This window comes from Chrysochloris asiatica, unplaced genomic scaffold (assembly GCF_000296735.1).
Source record: "Chrysochloris asiatica unplaced genomic scaffold, ChrAsi1.0 scaffold00186, whole genome shotgun sequence".
Lineage (NCBI taxonomy): Eukaryota > Metazoa > Chordata > Mammalia > Afrosoricida > Chrysochloridae > Chrysochloris > Chrysochloris asiatica.
The window spans coordinates 4,916,950-4,937,486 of NW_006408704.1; the positions used below are offsets into that span (position 1 = coordinate 4,916,950).

The 20,537-nt window shown below is 45.1% G+C and overlaps 1 protein-coding gene across 1 annotated transcript in view; it reads right to left on the reverse strand.

The window, feature by feature from the left end:
• SLC6A11 (solute carrier family 6 (neurotransmitter transporter), member 11) overlaps window positions 1–20,537 on the reverse strand; it is a 177,805-nt gene that overhangs the window by 128,083 nt on the left and 29,185 nt on the right. The window contains exon 5 of the mRNA XM_006872183.1: window positions 16,067–16,199. Within this exon, the coding sequence (XP_006872245.1) occupies window positions 16,067–16,199 (133 nt within the window). The remainder of the gene's footprint in view (window positions 1–16,066; window positions 16,200–20,537) is intronic.

The following is a 20,537-nucleotide window of genomic DNA, read 5'->3' on the forward strand; positions in this document are numbered from 1 at the left end:
ACACATCTCTCCCTTTTCTTCTCCCCGGCCCCCTTCACTCCTTCTTTCTGCCTCATTGAATTCATTAGCCACTTTACAGGGTGCTCCTGAAGAAGAAATTGTCTGCATAGGGCTCCTGACAGCTCTCCCCGCTGGCAGAGCCAGCCCGCCTTGGTGGCAGCCCAGAGGGGGCGGAAGGCGCAGACGCGAGGGAGGAGCCCTCTGACAGCCCCTCTGAGTCTGACAAAACAGGAGCCCTTCACCTGCAAACCCTCAGCCCACCTGCCTGTCAGCCACAAGGGGTCTAACCCTTACAGATTGCTAAGCCTCACCCCATGGCCGTATAGAGCTGGGCACGTGGCTTAGGCTCTGTGGCCTTTGTTTCCTCATCCGTGAAATGAGGTTAGTCTTCTTACTTTCCCTATAGGGCTATTGTAAGGACTGAATGGATTAACATAGGCAGAGGCCTTAGAACGGGCCCAGTGGAAGAAAGCTGCACCGTCAATGCCTTGCGCATCCAGACAAGATGATCTGTTTAGGACTCCTTGTGCTACCTCCAGTTCTTCAACTAGCTGTTGAAAGTCAATTCAAGGCTATTTGCAGCTGTTTGTGTGTGTGTACTTTTCCTGTCTTGAGGTCCTGGAGCTCTGAAAAGAATAAAAACAGAGCCGCAAAGCAGTGAAAAGGCATGATTCTTCTTAAAATCCCAGTTAATCCTGCAGCTTCCTTTAAAGTGGCACTAGGAGGAGGTGGAGATGGGACCAGAATTGTTTCTGCTGCAGTCTCCCCTCCCAACCACTGCTCCTGGAGACCAGGAAATGAGGGGGGAAATCCATAAATCATCCACCAAATAAGGGCCAGAAGGAGGACCTGGGCAGGGGAAAGAGCAAAGAACAGAGCCAGCTGGAGAAGGGGGAGGGGGATTAGTAGGAGGGGCAATGTGACCATCAAGTGGATAGGGTGGCTGTCTGCAGAGATGGAACGTACAGGCCAGTGGCTGGACCAGCCACCTCCACCCAAAAGTCAAAGGACCACAAGTCCATCGATGAGTGGATGAATGAATAATCACAATGTGGTTTATACACACAATAGAATGTTACTCAGCCGCAAAGAGTACTAAGTTCTGACATACACCATGGCATGGATGAGCTGTGAAACACCATGCTGAGTGAGTACAAAAAGAGGCAAATACTATACCACCCTCATTACGAGAAATAACTGCAATAGTCCAATGAAGTGCATTGGTGGTTTACAGTTTTTTAGTGGTTATCAGGAGGCAGGGATGAGGAGAACTCACTGCTTAGAGGACACTGAGCTTCTGGTAACGGCGATGAGGAAATGTGGGAGTGGAAAAGGCTCATGACTGCACACAATGAGTACAATTAATATACATGTGAGGATGGTTGAAACGGTCAATGTGTGGGTACGCACCTAAGTACATATGTGCCACAAGTGTACAGTCACAGGACAAGCCCACTACCATTGATTCAGACTCACAGCCACCCTACAGAACAGAGTACAACTACTCTTGAGGGTTTCAGAGACCAAATCTACGCTACCAGAGCTCCTTTAGTGGTTATGAATTGGGCTGTGAAGTCCTTAAGGTCAGCAGTTCAAAACTACCAGCTGTTCCACAGGAGAAAGATGAGGCTTTCTGCTCCCGTAAAGATTTACAGCCTCAGAAACCCTGTACAGGGTCGCTATGGGTCGGAACCGACTCCACAGCACATAACCACCAACTACCACCACCATTGAAAACAGCTCCCTGCCAGAGCCTAGGATGTAGTTAAACACACACACACACACACAGAAAAAAAAGAAACATGCAAACAAAAAAACCCAGTTGCCATGGAGTCAAGTCCGATTCATGAAGACCCCGTGTTCCTCAGAACAGAACAATGTTCCATGGGATTTCAATGACTGGTTTTTAAAGCAGATCACCAGGTCTTTCTTCTGAAGCACCTTGGGTGGACTCGAACTCCCAAACTTTTCAGTTATCAGATGATCATATTAACTGTTTGAACCACCCCCAGAGTAGCAGGTGAACATAAATACTTTCAGATGACTAAAAGAATGAGTGAATAATCAATGAATAAAAGAATAAGCAAACAAGCACATAGAACATGACAGATGACATCTGGGGGTTGGAGAAGGTTTGGTGGGATTTTCAAAACTCTTCAAAGGAGTTTTCCCTCTCAAAACATCACTGTAACTTTTCAATGTTTGAATGAGCCATACTTTCAGAGACAGAAGTTTACATATTAGAGTTTCTTATTAAATGGGAAATCTTTTACATAAATTAGTCTAATAGATTAGAAGTCTGCAATTTTTTTTTTCTATTAAGGACCAGAGAGTGTACATTTGGACTCTGTAGGCCATCCTTTCTCTAAGGGAACTAACTATTCAACTTGGCCATTGTAGTTGCACAAGCAATATGGAGCAAACAAACATGGCTGCGTTTCAGTAAAACTTTATTTGCAAAAATAGGCAGAGGGCCGGATCTGGCCTGCAAGTCACAGTGAGCAATCCCTGGATGAGACTAAGTCCTCGTAGAGGCACACAGATGGACACATGGTCGTGGCCATTTCTTTCAGTCTTCAACAAATATGACTAGCAGGTACTCAGGAAACATCACAAATACATAACTTTGGCACAAATTCTGCAGTATGACAAACAGAATAAAGACAGAACTTCTCAGAATAGAAAACATTTTACTTATAGATTCTGCATATCAGCAATGCGTTTAAATAAGTTAAAAATTCTAAGAGTAGTTTTCACTCTGGAAGTAGTAGGGAGTTGTAGAAAGTTCAATACTTGTCAAATGTGTGGACAACTAAAATAAAGAAGACATAATGCTTCCCAGAGTGATTACAAAAGTAAACCAGGCCAATAATTAGATAAGGGGCATGTTGTGGCTCTGTAGGATACTCACTAGAATGAGAAACAGAAGGTTGGCAGTTCGAGCCCACCAGCCACCCTGTGGAAGAACAATGAGGGTATTCCCAAACATATTTCCAGCCTTGACCCAGTACAGGGTTGCTATGAATCCGAACCAACCCACAGCACTTAACAGTAACAGTGATAGTTACGGTTTTGTGTCAGCTTGATTGGGACAAGATTCTCCGTGGTTTGGCAGTTAACACGCATCTCTCCCCCATGATAAGCTCTACTATTAGCAGCCAATCAATCGAAAGGACGTTTTCTTGGGGGTGTGGTCTGCTTCCAGTATATTGAACACTCAGGCAAAACTTACTGCTTTGTGCTGATCCTGGATGCAGCACCTGGCTCAGTTCTTTGGACTTGAGCCAGTGACCTGCACTACTGGCCATCTTACCAGTCCTGCCTACCTGCCAGCCATCAGATCTGCCAATCTTGGTGCATCAGCCCTGCAGCTGCACAAGTCAGAAAGCCTCCAACCTGACATCTGACCCATAGACTTCGAATTTGGCAACTTAACAACAACAATAATTTATAACTGTGTGAGCTATTTCCTTAATAGAAACTTCTCTTTCTATATGCATATATAAACATTACTGGTTTTGCTTCTCTGGAGAACCCAGCCTAAGACAAAGGGTGAAGAGAAAAGTCATCAAAAATGTGGAAACAACACAAGTGTCCAACAAAAGACAAAAAGATAAATAAAAGGCATTATACACACCATGCACGTGACAGCTGGACAACAAACAAAGAAGATGAAAGAATCGATGCTGCATTTCAGTTACGGTGTTGGTGAACAGTACTGACTATGGACTATGGACTGCGAGAAGAATGAACAAATCTGTGTTAGAAGAAATAAAGCCAAATCGCTTCTAAGAAGCAAGGATGGTTAAGACTTCATCTCACATACTTTGGACATTCTGTTAGGAGAGACGAGTCCCTGGAGAAGGACATCATGCTTGGTAAAGTGGGGAGTCGGCAAAAAAAAGAGGGAGACCCTCAGTGAGATGAACTGACTCAGTGGCTGCTGCAACAATGGGTTCAAACATGGTCAGGATTGTGAGGATGCAGCAAGATCAGGCAACAGTTTGTTCTGTTGGTACTTGGGGCTGCTATGGCCAAGAGACAGTTGTTTGAACAGAACATGGGAACACTGAATGGTTTAAAATGAAGAAAGGTGTGCAACAGGGTTGTATTCTTTCATCAAACTTATTCAACCTGTATGCTGAGCAAATAATCTGAGAAGCTGGGATCTATGAAGAAAAACGTGGCATCAGGATTGGAGGAAGACTCATTAACAACCTGCGATATATACAGATACAACCTTGCTTGCTGAAAGTGAAGAGGACTTAAAACATTTACTGATGAAGATCAAAGAGCACAGCCTTCGGTATGGATTACATCTCAATGTAAAGAAAACAAAAATCCTCACCACTGGACCAATAAACAACATTTTATCAACAGAGAAAAGATTGAACTTGTCAAGGACTTCATTCTTCTTGGATCAACTATCAACACTCATGGGAGCAGCAGTCAAGAAATCAAATGACTTATTGCATTGGGCTAATCTGCTGCACAAGACCTTTTTCAAGTGTTGAAGAGCAAAGATGGCAGCTTGAGGACTAATGTGCGCCTGATCCAAACCATGGTATTTTCAATAACTTAATATGCATGTGAAAGCTGGACAGTGAATAAGGAAGACCATAGAAGATTTGATGCTTTTGAGTGTTGGAGGAGAATATTGACAGTGCCATGGCTGCCCATAGAACCAAAAGATCTGTATTGGAAGAAGTGCAGCCAGAGTGCTCCTTGGAGGCCAGGATGGCCAAGCTTCGTCTCTCATACTTCGGACATATTGTCAGGAGGGACCAGTCGCTGAAGACAGATATCATGTTTGGTAAGGTGGAGGGTCAGAGAAAAAGAGGAAGACCTCCAGTGAGATGGATTGGCACAGTGGCAGCATCAAGATGGACTGGCCAAGTAGCAGTATCATCAATGGGCTCAAGTGTGGCAACACTTTTGAGGTTGGCCCAGGTTGGGCAGTGTTTCATTCTGCTGTGCATAAGGTCACTATGAGTCAGTACCAACTTGATGACACCTAACAACAACAACGATGACTACAATAACAACAACGAGTGAGAACCAACTTGATAACACTTAACAACACCAGAACACACACAATCATGATCAGGATCGCTGGGTGATGCAGTTAACTGCTTAACTGACAGTTAACTGGCTTAAGAGTTAAATGACAGACAAGAGAAATATTGAAGGTTCGAGTTCTCATGGAAACACCTTGAAACAACGGCCTGGCAATCTAGTTCTAAAAAATCGGCCGTTGAAAATTCTTTGAAATTTATAGTCACCATGAGCCAGAGTCAATTTGAAGTTAACTGCTTTTTGTTTTTTTAAAATATATGCACAATGGAATATTATGCAGCCATAAAGGGAAATGAAGAACATGCTAGGATGTGGATGAACCTTAAAAATACTATGCTAAGTAACATAATTCAGACACAAAAGGAGAAGTCTCAAATGATGCCACTTATATCAAATGTCTAGAATAGGTAAATGCATAGAGACCAAAGTCATTAGCAGTTACCAGGTACTGAGGTGGGGGACAGGGAGAAATGTAAATGTAGAGTTCTTGTTTTAAGAGTTCTGAGCTTGTTTGGGATGATAAAATCACTTTTGGAAACAGATGGTGAGTAACATAAAATTAAAAGGTTTTAAAATGGTCTTTTTTTGTTAAATGTACTTTATCATAATAAAGTAAAAGATTAAGTGGGATGATGCATGGGGGTTGGGGGGATGAGTTAACAGCTTCAGTCCCATGAGACTAGAAAAGGGAGCTGGTGGCAGGACAGACAAGATGGATTTGGTTGAGGAGTTAAACCGCAACACAGGAACTTCACAAAGATGTCTCCAGGTCTGGTGGCTTGTCCATGCTTCAGTTATAGTGTGAAAGGATTTATCACCCAGAAGATAGCATGTTACAGACAGCCTGGAGGTTCCTCCAGGAGAAAGCCAAGTGCTTGCTTCAGACTCCTGGGTTTCCTCAGGACTTGAAGTACAATTGAGAAAAATTCCTATTTGCCTTTTTAACCCATAGGAGACTTCCAGGATTTCCATCCCATAGTGTCTAGATAGAGGAAGAACAACTGTATAAAGCTAAAATTTCAGCTATTTCATGGGGACAGAATAAGAAACAGAGTAACCCTGAGTGCTCAGAACTACAGTGAAAGTTCTCGTGTTAATCTACACACCAACGCCAAGAAGAAGGTACCAGAATAGAGGCAGGTACCCAGCCTGATTCCATCATGTGGATTCCCTCACACTGACCTCATAGGATAGAGTAGGTTTACACCCCAAGGTTTCCAAGGCCGGATACCTTTCTGGAAGCAGAGAGACTGATGAGTCCCTGATCTGCTTCCAAACAGGTGGCACTGGGTAAACCTTATGGCCTTTCTAGGCCTCAAATTCCTTATTCATAAAATTATGTTGAGCTCAAAGCCAAGCACAGACATGCTACATTTCAACATTTGGAGCCAGCTGTCGGGGTAGAAGCCCCATGTTCCCAGCACCAGATTCTGACAACTGTTGTATTGTCAGATGCTAAGCTCTGGTAGCACAGTGGTTACGAACCAGGCTGCAAACCTCAAGGTCAGCAGTTCAAAACTACCAGCCATTCCACAGGAAAAAGATGATGTGTTCTGCTCTCGTAAAGATTTACAGCCTCGGAAACCCTGTACAGGGTCGCTATGGGTCGGAACTGACTCCACAGCACATCACAACAACAACAACAACAATGCACAGAATTACAGTGCCTCTTGGTCTGTGCCTCACCCCAGCAGGCTGAGCGCTCTGCAGCAACATGGACAGTCTGGCTCCTACCTCCTGTACCCCTGAGGTTTTGCAGGAAGCCCAAGGCACCAATGGAATGTTTGCATGTCACAGATACTTATGAGGCCACAGTTGCATGGTAGGCACCGTGCAATGTCAGTGGTTGTGGCCTAGTGAGCCACCCTCCAGGGTCAGAGCAGCTTCACATGAGGATACAGGTTGCTGGCTCTGGCTCTGGCTCTGGCTCTGGCCCTAGGAAGGTCTCGAATGCCAGCACTGGGACTTCACAGGAGAGGATGGCACTAAAGATATGTGTGCACGTCGTCTCTTGGGCAGACAAGATGACCGTGCAGACTCCATGTCCCGTGTACCTGCCCAATGGAGCCAGCGGAGGGCAATGCTGGGACTTCACCTAGGGTGTTATCACAGCTTCAGATCCACTGATTTGTCAACTTAGCCCAGATCCCAGAACCACCTGCCAAAATGCAGGGTGTGCAGACTTTGCCCCAAACACACACAAAGGAGAATGCTAACTACTAGGAACTGAAGTTGGGGTGATCGTCTTTATCCTGGAGATGGGAGGGGATAGGACTTGTTATCCAGTCCATTTGTTATTTATTCTAAATAGAGATTTCTACTGAGGTCAGAGTACGAGAAAGCAGCTGGGACTCCAGTCCTGGTCTGGTTAAGAGGACCTCTTCCTATCTCCAACAGACTCATCTGGCTCTGGCCCAGGTCACACAGGCAGAAGCAAGGTGACCTCTGCCCACTTGGGAAGTTGTAAATGACCCAGTGGTTTATTTTTAGCTGTTTTTGTACAGAATCCCAAAAACTTTTAGATGTTGGACTCATCTCTAAGGTGAAGTGAATGACAAACCATACCAAAAGCCCCAGATGCTCCTCCTCCAAAGGTCTACCCAACAACACTTTAGGGACTCCTGGTCTCCAGTCGAGACCCACAGAGCCCAAACATTTATAAGCAGCTGGAGAGTTGGGGCACCAGGTTCTAGCCTCTGGTCTGAGACTTCTCATGTGATCCTGAGCAAGTTCCTTCCCCTCTCTGAGCTTCTTCAATCATGAAATAAGGGGAGAGGTAAACCAGATGGCTTGTAAAGATTCTCACATCTCTGGAAAGCCATATCTTTTGTTGGATGTGATGGTCTCAGTTATGGGACATGTGGCAGGACCCAGGAAACTCAGTCTTCCAGGAAATACTGAATTGCCTCATCCAATTTCACAACTGCCCTTAATCACAGCATTGAGATCCAGCCGCAGCCAGAACCCACTCATTGAGCGCCTCCTCTGTGGTGAGCTAGCTCATGACCTGCTTCTTCATACCCTCCCCATGAGGGAGTGATTGGGAGTGACAGCGGGCCCCACAGCACATGCACTCAGAGCATGAGCTATGCTGTCACCAAGGCTTCCTACCAGGGTTCTGGAACAACTCAGTTAATCTCTCCAAGCCTCAGTTTCCTCTTCTGTGAAATGGCAGTAATGATAGCCTCTGTCTCATTAGGGTGTCTCAAGGACAGGCTGGGAACAGGTGTGTGAAGCACAAAAGAAGCACTCAATAGATGTTAGCTATCACTACCACCTGGTGTGGCACTGTGGGTTAATGCGCCAGACTGCAAAGTTGTTTGAACTGCAAGGTCGGCAGTTCAAGCTCACCAGAGGCTCCAAGGAAACCCTATACAGGGTCGCTATGGGTTGGAATAGACTCGCCGGCACTTCACAACAACAATAACAACATCACTACCACCTACAGTTAGCGTGGCTTCTGCTACTATTACCACTTCAGCTAGAGATACGAAGTGGACTTGAGGTGGATATGTGAAAGGACATCACTCAAAACTCGGCAACGAAAAACCAATCCTCAGCTTTATATGAACGGCAAGAGCCCCAAATTGCTAAAACAATGTTGAGGGAAAAGAACAAAGTAGGGCTGCTAACTGCAAGGTCAGAAGTTCGAATCTACCAGCTGCTCCATGGGAGAGAGAGGTGGATTTACTTTCCAAAAAGGATTTACTGCCTTGGAAACCTTATACAGGGTCGTTGTGAGTCCCGACTCGGTGGCACACAACCACCAACCACCACCATACTGATACAAGAATCAAAACAAAGGCTGATGCTGTTATAACAGCAGGCACAAAGACCAGGGGAATGGAACTGAGAGCCCAGAAATAAACCTGCACATGGAGGGTCAACTGATGCTTGACAAAGGTGCAAGTCCACTTGATAAGGAAAGAAGAGTCTCTTCAATAAATTGTTGTTGTTGTTGTTGTTAGGTGCCATTGAGTCAGTACTGACTCATAGCGACCCTATGCACTACAGAACAGAACACTGCCCGGTCCTGGGCCAACCTCACAATTGTTGCCACGCTTGAGCCCACTGATGCTGCCACTTTGCCAATCTATCTCGTTGGAGGTCTTCCTCTTTTTCTCTGACCCTCCACCTTACCAAACAAGATGTCCTTCTCCAGCGACTGCTCCCTCCTGACAATATGTCCAAAGTATGAGAGACGAAGTTTGGCTACCCTGGCTTCCAAGAGCACGCTGGCTGTACTTCTTCCAACACAGATCTTTTGGTTCTTTTGGCAGCCCATGGCATTTTCAATATTCTCCTCCAACACCATAACTCAAAAGCATGAAATGGTGCTGAGAAAATCGGGTTTCCTCATACAGAAAAATGAAATGCTATCCACAAAAACAAATCCAAAATGGAAGAGCCTAAATGTACAAACTAAAACGATAAAATTCTTAGAAGAACAAGCAGGAGCAGTGCGGTCAGGCCTCGTTTTCAACAATGGACTATCTACTATAATAAAAGCACAAACAGCGAAAGATACAACAAATCAATGGGAACTTATGAAAATGAGAAGCTTTTGTTCATTAAAACACTCAGCCAAAAAAGTGAAAAGGCAAACCATCAACAGACGAATATCTCCAGAACCAGATATCCAACAAGAATCTAATAACCACAACATATAGATAAAATGATGACAACTTATCAACAAAAAAAATACAAATAACCCAATGGACAAAGGATTAGAATTGACATTTCACCACAGAGGACATTCAAATGACCACTAGACACATGGAAAGATTTTCAGAGCCATTATCCATCAGAGAGACGCAAATTAAGACTACAGTGAGATACCATTTCACGCCCACTGGGATGACTAAAATACAAAAAGAAAAGTAGAAAATAATAAACGCTGGAGAGGATGTTGGGAAAAGAGAACCGTTATCTACGCTGGTAGTAATGCAGAATGATATAACCATATAGAAAACAGTGTTGAGATTCCTTAAAAAACGAAAAACAGAACTACCATGTTGCTGTTAAGTGCCAAGAAATCAGTTCTGGCTCATAGTGACCCCATATAGGGTTTCTGAGGAGGAGCTGGTCAGCTTGAACTGACTTTGAGGTCCAGCGTATTAACCCACAGCACCACAACAAGACTCCAGAACGGAACTACCATATGATCCAGCAATCCCACTCCTGTTATATACTAAAAAGATTTGAAAGCAGATACTAAAAACACCAATGTTCATTCACAATAGCCAAAAAGTGGAAACAACCCAAATGCCCACTGACAGATGAATGGATAAACAAATGTGGTGCATACAACAGTGGAGTACTACTCAGTCAGTAGGAGAAATGAAGTCTTGATACACACTACAGTATGCTGAGAGAAATAAGTCAATCACAAAGGGCAAACAGCATTATGATCTCACATATAAAAAGACAAGAAAAGGCAATGTGTAGAGAACAAAGTTTATTAATAGTTATCAAGGGCTGGAGGGAGGGAGGAAAAAGGAGTTAGCATTGATGAAAAATTGCAGTGCTTAAAGGCAGGGTTGATAGCGGATTACTGTAATTGTTGTCAACAAGTTGTACACTTGTAAAAAGCTGAATTGTGCGATCGATACACTTGCTGAAAAAAGAATAACTTCTGGTGCAACTTCCGTACAAGCAAACACTTCATGGGATCTGGCTCCTCTATTTGGAGGTTTGGGGCCATGGTTTCATGGGCGGTCCCAGTTAATTGGCCTAATCAAGTGATCAGTGCTTCTGTTCTACCTTTTAGATTGTTGAGTAGCACCTGGGATTTTAAAAGTCTACAAGAATCCATCTGAGGCACAACTATTCACCTGGAGCAACAGAAGCAGAAGAGTCAGGAATAGGAGGAGGTTAAGGAGCTCTGGTAGCGCAGTGGTTACTAATCGGGCTACAAATAGGACTGCGAACCGCAAGATCAGCAGTTTGAAACTACCAGCTGTTCCGCAGGAGAAAGATGAGGCTTTCTGCTCCCGTAAAGATTTACAGCCTCGGAAACCCTGTGCAGGGTCTCTATGAGTTAGAACTGACTCCACGGCACATAACAACAACAACATGGAATGTGTGGCTAATAGCCTCCAAGAACAACTGCCTCTTTGGCCATGAGACCAGAAAAACTGGAGGGTGCCCAGCTACCATTTCTGAACATTTTGATCTTTCTGAACATTTTGATCAAAGAATCATAGACAAATACTGATCAAAAGGGGGGGGGGGGTTAGAATAGAATTACAAATTTTCATGGACTTTCTGGAGCCACAGAGGGTGGATGAACCCCTGAAACTATTACCTTCAGATGATCTTTAAACCTTAAACCAGAAATATCCCCAGAAACCATCTTAAAACCAAATAATAGTTTAGCTAAACTAGTAAAACAAAGAAAGGAAGAAAGAAAGAAACAAGGTTGTGTTGAGCATTTTACTCTTTTAGGCCTATCTTTATGGGATCAAACTGACAACAGCAATGCAAAAAAATTAGGTAGGACCCCAGAGGACAGTGAGTTTCTGTTAATGAGAGGGAAACAACTTGGAAGTGGTGGCTATGTGCTGTGGAGTTGGTTCCGACTCATAGAGACCCTGTACCAGGTTTCCGAGGCTGTAAATCTTTACGGGAGCAGAATGCCTCCTCTTCCTCCTGTGGAAAAGCTGGTAGCTTTGAACTGCTGAGCTTGAGGTTTGTAGCCCAATTCGTAACCACTACGCTAGGGTGAAAATGGAGGCATAATTCTAAGAATGTCTGTAGTTTCATTACATGGCGCATGCAGGGACTATCAAAAGGCCTGTGAAGTGCTGTGTATATTCCCAACAACAATGAAATAAAATTTAGGTAAAAAAATTAAACAAACAACGTCCTACATTTGAATCAAGAGCCCAAAGAGAGGCAAGGTGGAGAGCAGATTGTGGTCTGCCCAAAACAGAGTTAGGTATAAAGACACTGTGTAACGGCCAGGGTACTCAACCTCCATTCACCTCAGTTTCTGCATCTATAAAATCGGGGCAATAATTCTGAATTGTGGGACTCTGATGAAATAGGTGAAATATCCCTAGCAAAATGTCAAAGAGCAGAGCGCTGTTGATAAACGGTAGCTCCCGGCCTTCCCCATGAGACTCTTCTGAAATTTTTCCGAATCCAGCCCGCCTATCCTTCCATGGGATCTTGAACTAGAATTCTCTTACACACAGCCTAGCTTCCTCCTGAGGTCTGAATGGAACCAAAGTTCACCATAGCCCATGTCTTGGGTCCTAGAGCTTGAAGTCACAGCCAGGTGTGGACAATCCAAGAACGCTCTGTCCGTCAATCACAATATCATGTAAGTGCCCTCCCCATGTCCACAAACACAACTGTCACTCAACTGACCTTAGCACAATTTTCAAGAAGGAAGTCATAGTCATAGTAGTAATGATACAATACTATGATGACATTATTATTGTTATCTGCCACTGAGTCACCCATTGCCTCATGGGGACCCCATGCACAAGGAATGAAATGCTGCCCAGCTGTGGACCATCCCCATGGTCAGTTATGGAGCAGACCACTGTGAGCCACAAGGTTCTCAATGACTGGTTGTGCAAAAGTAGATCACCAGGCTTTTCTTCCTAGTCTGTCTTAGTCTGGAAGGTCCACTGAAGGCTGTTCAGCATCACAGCCACCCACAAGCCTGCATTACAGATGAGTGGGGATTGTCATGAGGAGCAGTGATTTAGGACCAGTAGCCAGAATACCTCAGTAATCACAATACCTCAGTAACCAAAATACCTCCTCCCTTCTCTCTGTGGTTCACAAAGCACTTCATACAGACATCTGGGATGAAGGGAGGCTGTTTTATTCATTTCTAGATAACAACTTCATAATGGTGTGGGCTGAGGATCAGCACAGGACTGTGAAGCACAAGGTTGGCAGTTCAAATCTAACAGCTGCTCCTTAGAAACCCTATTCGCTCTGAGTTGGAACCAACTCGACGGTACTTAGCAACAGCAACTGCATAATGCTAGCTATACTGTAGCTACTCAGAAACTACTTTTTGAATCAATAATTTCTATCTTTGTAGCATGATCTTAAAAAAAATCACTATTTTTGAGCAATTTGCTTAGTCATGTAAAACACATACATGTATCTTTCCATTAAATCCCCACAAGCACCCCACTAGGTGAGCTCAACTTTTAGCCTTCCTCTTTTAGAAGAAGAAACCGAGGCTCCAAGAAGAAGTTAAGTCATGTGCCCCAATCCAGACCCTGGTCCTGTACCCCTCTAGTCCTTTACCTCTTCTTTAGCCAGAAAGACAGCAAAGCGGGGAGCAGGAAGCAGAGTGTATGCAGTCTAAAGAACAGCAATAAAGCAGAAAGTTTCTATTTGGGAAGATAGGAAAATCCTATTGCATTTATCGTATAAACTGGAGAAAGCAAAGGGCAGTGGAATCATCTTGGTGAGTCCAGGGCCCTGAAAATCTCTGTTCACCTTTCTATGAACCGTAGGCTCCTTTATAATTAAGCTCTGGTACACCCTCCATGTCCTTACTACCCCTAGCATAGTGTTTGCTGATATCTCATCTCTAACTTCTCTCCTGCAGGCCCATCACATCAAATAATTCTAGTAGTCTCCTCTTTGTCCCACCTACACCAGTGAGAGCTGAGTGGAACATCTTTGTGAAAACGGCCCAGAGTTGCTAAGTTCCTGTTTATTTGGAGGCTTTCTTTCTGGCCTCTGCCCCAGTCAAGAGTTTAAAATAGAGTTTACAAACAACTGCTTCCCAGAACAAGGTAGTTGATGAGCAGCATGCTCAGGGATCAGGTATGAGGGATGCTTCCTTACTTTCTTTTTCGTAAGAAAAAGCACATGGCATTAACGTTCAGCCACAGGACTGGGACAGAAGGGAGTGGTGGGGACTGTGGCCAGTCAGGGTGCCCTTCTAAGGAAGAGCTGAGTACTTTTGTGTGGGTACGCAAGCCCAGAATCATCAAACCTTCCGAGTTTGCAAACAATGTCAGAAAACCGATTTCTTTTTCTCCTGCTCATGAAATCTCCTGATTTTAAAATGTTAGCAATGACTGAGGAAGAGCTGCCTCCTCAAAGATTGACCTTAATGGCCTGGATGCAGCAAAGCTCTCAGGACCTGCATTTGCTGGTGGGCATGACGCAAAGTGAGAAGAGATAGCTGCCAAAACCTATTAATAATCAGAATGTGAACTAACTGTATGTCTTAAATGTTGTTAAGTGCCATCAAGTCAATCCCTGTTAGTTTCCGAGACTTGTAAATCTTTCCGGGACTAGAAAGATTCATCTTTCTCCAGCCAACCTTGTGGTTCGCAGTCCAGTATTTACCCTATGAAGCCACTGAAAATTGGAAGTCATTAAAAATGGAATGGGATGCATAAAAATTAATATCCCAGACACTGGTGAGCTAAAATGTGAAGTAGGTGAAGAGTCACAGGGGGCTGGGAGACAGCCCACCCTACAGAAGAAGTACAGAAATAGGGCCTGCACACTCTCTCACCTAATCAGTATTGGCCATCCTGAATCAGACAATCCCGGTCGACTGCCAGAAAGGAGATGGATTGACAGTGTCTGTAACCCAGGCTCACACATTAACAACCATCATGAGGATGTTGTGAGACCAATCGGGCAGGGTTTCATTCTGTTGTGTGTAGGGTCTCTATGAGTTCAAACTGACTCGATGGCACCTAACCACAATTTTGTAAAAAGTAAAAATAACAAGACATGTGTGAGCTGGATTTGGCCCACACAGGTCTATAGCCAATCCCTGGCGGTACAAATGTCTACATGCTGGGCTGACAACTGAAAGGTTGGCAGTTCAAATACACTCAGAGGTGTCTTGGATGGAAAAAAGGCTTGGCAATTTACTTCAGACAGATCAGTCATTGAAACTCCTACAGTGCACATGGGGTTGCCGTGAGTTGGCATCTACACTACAGCAGCAGGTTTGGTGTTTGGTTTTCACTCTGCAGACTCAGATGGCACAGCAAGACGCTGAGCATAGAAGACGACCTCACAGACCTCAGGGAAGTGGGCGGTGCTCCCCTGACACCATGGGATCCATTGGTGGAGGAGCCAGCAGCACCTGTCCCAGCACTCCAGGGGTGGGGGGTGGGGGTGGGCGGGTAGCGGGCACGTCTGAAGCATCACAGGAGCTCAGCACTCCCCGCTCTTCATAGTCCTTTAAGCCTTTTACCTTGTGAGAGTCAGCTCACCAAGACAGACAGGGCAGGATGGACTGTCACTTTATACATGAGGAAACTGAGGCTCAGGTGTTCTCAATGGAATTGTAACCCCCCCCCCCCCCAAATCTGTGTTGAACTCCTGGTCCTGTTTGGAAGTTAACAAGATTATACTTGAGCAAGGCAGATCCTAAACCTAATCATTTCTGAGTTATCAAAAGACCAGAATAGACACAGGAGAAAATAGGCACTACGGGAGAACTTTCTATAAGCCAAGGGTCCAAGGAGCGTTCCAGCTACTGACAGGAAAGGCGTGGCCATGGTCAAGACCCTAGCGTGGACATTAAACCTCCAGACTGTGAGAAGATAAAGTTCTGTTCTTTAAAGTCACCAAACTGTGGTCTTTGGATTACACCAGTATTGGTAACTAATCCAAGGTGTAGTACTGTAAGATAAGCACTGGACTGCTAACTACACTAACTGTAAGATTGGTGGTTCAAACCTACCAGCCACTCTTCAAAACCCTATACAGGGTTGCTATGAGTAAAAACTCACAGGAGGACACACAACAGCAAGGCAACTAAGACAGAAGGTAGGAATAAAAGCCCGAAGGTATGCAGCAAATAAATGGAGGGGCTCAGATCCACACTCTGGGTTTCTGAGGGCATGCCCAGCCCAGTGCTCCTACATTCCGGCTTAAGAGCTGGTCTTCATGACATGAGCTCCCAAGTCATCTGCAAGCTTAGAAAGACAACTCACACCCTCCTCTGCCCATAGTTCCTTGAAGGCCCATCTCTTACCTTTCCCGTAGACTTGGTTCCCTTCCAGATACAGAAGTAGCAGATGGTCCAGGCTGCCAGGAGACACAAGGCCAGCTCCCCGCGGAGGTTCCCAATGTGCTCGATCCCATCTGAGATGGCCAAGACCCGGCGTCTGCAGGAAGGAAGGTGGAGAGTCATAGGGGGCAGGGAGACCGCCCACCCCAAAGAAGAAGTACAGAAATAGGGCCTGCACACTCTCTCACCTAACCCCGCATCATTTACCAGTGCTTCCATGAACAGAATTCTGCCCTGCTGGGGAACCATCGCTGTACAAGGGAGCAGGTGATTTTCATGCTGAATGCACATAATTCCCTTTGGCCAATCGGATGCCAGAAGAGCCAAGAGAAATGGTCCACCAGAGTCCCTTTTCCCCACCTTTGCCATTGCAGAGTGTCTGGGTGGTCAAGTGGTCAAGTCTCTACTTGACCACTAGGCAAAGGGTTGGAGGTTTGAAACTACCCAGAGGTGCCTCATCAGAAAGGCCTGGCAATCTACTTTAGAAAAATCAGCCACTGAAAACCCCACAGAGTACAGTTCTATTCTGACACACAGGTCATCAGGAGTCAGAACTGACTCCACAGCAACTAGGTTTTGGGGGTGTTTTTTGTTTTGGTTTGATTTGGTTTGATTTTAGCCATTTCAAAAGCTTGTGTCAAGAGAAAGCCTCTGGAAGTCTGAGTTCCTAAGTCACTACATAAACCCTCCTGCCTCCCTCCGGCTACCCATCCCCATGTCAAAGAGCAAGTGTGAACAGGAAACAGCTGTGCTAGCTTGAAACTACTGAGCTCTTTGGTTTGCTGCTGAAGCATAACCAGCCTATCCTGACTGCCACAAGGGAGTAGGGGAGGGGCCCTGGACGCAAGGGGCCGAATTTGGAGGATGAATAGAGTTTGGGCAGGAGAAGGAGGAAGTAAAGAGGTTTTGGCTGAGGGGAGAGCCTGGGCCGTTGCCCTTGAGGACAACGTGGTATATTGGGGAACAGCAAACTGAAGGCCAAGGATAAGAAACGAAAGGTAAACAAAGGAGGCCCCGTAGGGACCTTCAGTAGCATCATACGGGATGGGGTGTCCCAGAGGGCCAGGTGACAGGGAAGGAGGACCCCTGGAAGCCCTGAGCTAAAGTCTCCAGCCACTGCCCTCCCTCCAAACGCATCCACTGTGCAGAGTCAATGCAGGCCTGGCTCCCAGAGCGCAAGCCTGTGGTTTGTGTTTCTTTAAAGTCAAACTTGCCACGCTCCATATTGTGCAGAACCATGGCACCAACACAAACCCCTCCAAACTTGCTCCACGAACCCCATTCAGACTGCCAAGCCACCCCCACCAAACCATGCCAGTGGCCGGGGTGCTCTGGGAACGTCCTTTGAGAAAGCAGCTCCCATCCCACCAAGCATGAAAGCCTCCCTCAGTGTCTGTCTCCCTGGGAATCCGCTCCGGGCCTGATTCTGCATTAATTACTCAATGACACCAATTAGCACTGGTCTGCAGGCTCCCTGCAGCCCCAGCCCCCGCTGGAGAAATCAGGCAGTCCCCCAAACAAAATCAGGCTGTGTGTTGCTACTGATTTCCTCAAAAGGAAACCAGCCAGGAGAACTGGGGACAGCCAACCAATCATTTATTGATCATCTACTATGAGCCAGGGAGCACAATCACTCTGTAGGAACACTGGAATGGGAACCACAAGGTGGGCGATTAGTGACCAACCGCCATTCCACGGGAGGAACATGATGAGGCTTTTTGCCCCTGCAAATATTGATAGCCTCAGAAACCCTACAGAGAGTCACTATGAGTTGAAACCACCTTGACAGCACTTAACAACAACCACCATGTGCCAGGCACTGGATTTGGTACTTACTGTACATGGCATTCTGCTCCCGTAAAGATTTACAGCCTCGGAAACCCTCTACAGGGTGGCTATGAGTCAGAACCTACTCCACGGCACACAGCCACCACCATATTTGGTATAAAGGTAAGCATGACATGGTCGCTGACCTCTACTAGGATAAACTGGACACAAGGAAATCTGAGTTTTGGCTTTTTTTTTTTTTTTTAAATTTTATTGTGAATTATGTGATAGTTTACATGGGAAAACATTAGCTTTACATTCATCCTATCATATTTTGTTTCATTGCCATGGTTACAATCCACTCCATGCATCATCAACCAACCAAAAGGTATACCCTGCAAGCCTGACCCCTGGTCATCAGCACACAGCCCCTCTCCCTCTCTGGATCCAGAGTTCCCAGCCGCTCCATCTCTCCATGTCATCTTCTCTGCCTCCATCTCTGGCATGACTGTTTCTCTGGGTAGGGTCCCACACTTTGCTCTTATCCCTTGATGGTCCCAGGGACCTCCGCTCCTGGACTGCAAAGTCAATCACTCCCCTCCTTTTCCTACAAAATGTGCACCTTTACATTTGCAACTCTCACAGTCAGTCCTGATAACAATTATTCACTATTGTACCACAAGAGTCCTATCCCCATCTCCTTTCATTAACCCTGTCCAGATAGATTGGATACTATTCAGTGGAGATTCTACCTTCCTCTGCACCCTCTGGATCTACGTTCCCTCTTGAAAGCTTGTAAGCCAGTCACTTCTTGCCTTTTTAGCACCCCCATTTTAGGTAGCCAATGTCCAAGTTGCCCATCCCTGTCTACCCTGTGTACCAAGGAAGTCTGAGTTTTTGAGGAAAAAAGAACACGGTTACTCAGCTCTGATAACAGACTTTTATTTGCTTCTTTAATGTGAGCAGTCTCTGGCTTTATTTAGTTTTAAAACTATCCCCAAAACAAAGCTGATTCATAGTTATGACAACCTCATACGTGTTAAGAGTAGAACTGTGCTCCACAGGGTTTTCAATGATTGATTTCTCACCTCTGGGTGAACTTGAACCTCCAACCTTTACACCACCCAGGGACTTCCTTGAAAACCACAAACTTCATTAACTGCAGACTTTAGGAGAATCTATTATTCTATCGGAACCTATAGGATAAATTGCTAATCACAGTCAGCACTTGTAAACCCACCAGCCTCTCCTTGGAAACCCTATAGAGAGTCACTATGAGTCGGAACCAACTCGACAGCACTTAAAAACAACAACAATTATATCAGAGTAGTTTGTCCCAAAGCAGGGTCCGTGGGTGCTCACCAAAATATAAACTTTCTGCACCTCACTCCGGATCCACTCTTTGAAGAGGGGGCCCAGGGATTACATTTGATCATGTTCCCTAGGGACTTTTTATGCACAGTGAAGCTTGAGCACCGCAATAATAGTTTCTTATAATCAAAGAATGACCTATAAACTCCTCGTATAGTTTCTCTTTTTTTTTTTTTAAGGAAGTTTGAGGTGAAAGGTCATGAATCTCTTGATATCCAGCAGAGAATGTCAGGATACTCTGCGCTGTCTATGCACCCAGATGAAATGCCTCATATCCTACATATACCACCCAAACGGCTCTTTGGGACATGTGTGTACAGCATAAGCCAGCCTATCCTGATGCTACAGGAAAACTCCCCAGAAGAAATTACACCAGAGCTGAATCTTGCAAAAGGAGGGAGGCAAGCGTGGTTTAGGCAGAGAGGAGAGTATGGGCAAAGACTCAGAAGACAACAGCAGGCTGGAGGCCAAGGATGAGAAGAAACGTGGGAAAGTTAACAAAGGAAGCATCCTAGGAGGAGGTCCTGAATATCAAGCTAAGGGGTGAGGTGTCCCAGAGGGCCCGGCTACAGAGAAGAAGGACCTATCTATAGGTGCAGAAGAAAGGACAACCCAGAGCAGGAAAGAAATGGGGTCACTGTTGGAAGAACAGGAAACCAGCTGGGTGCCCCAGACAGCAGTCCCCTCCAGTCTCTAGGGAGGAAAAGGGAAAAATGGGGAGATGAAAGAGCTGAGCAGAAGATTCCACAGGGCAGCTCTAGAAGACAAAGTCAAGTATTCAAATGAAATTTACAAAGACCTGGAGTTAGAAAACCAATGGGAAGAACATGCTTGGCATTTCTCAAGCTAAAGTAACTGAAGAAAAAATTCAAGCAATATTGAAGGATTCTATGGGCAAAATATTGAATGATGAATGATGCAGAAATCATCCAAAGAAGATGGAAGGTATACACAGAGTCACTGCACCAAAAAGAAATGGTTGCTGATGACTGAAGGGCAGGCTTACCGGGTATACCCTTTGGTTGGTTGATGATGCATGGAGGGGATTGTAACCATGGCAATGAAACAATATACAATAGGATGAATGTAAAGCTAATGTTCTCCCATGTAAACTATTACATAATTCACAATAAAACATTTTTTCAAAAAGAAATGGGCAATGTTCAAGTATTTCAAGAGGTAGCATATGATCAAGAACTGATGGACCTGTCCAAGCTGCACTGAAGGCATTGGTGAAAAACAAAACAAACAAATCCAGGAATTGGTGGAAGACAAACTGAGATCTCTCAACAAACTG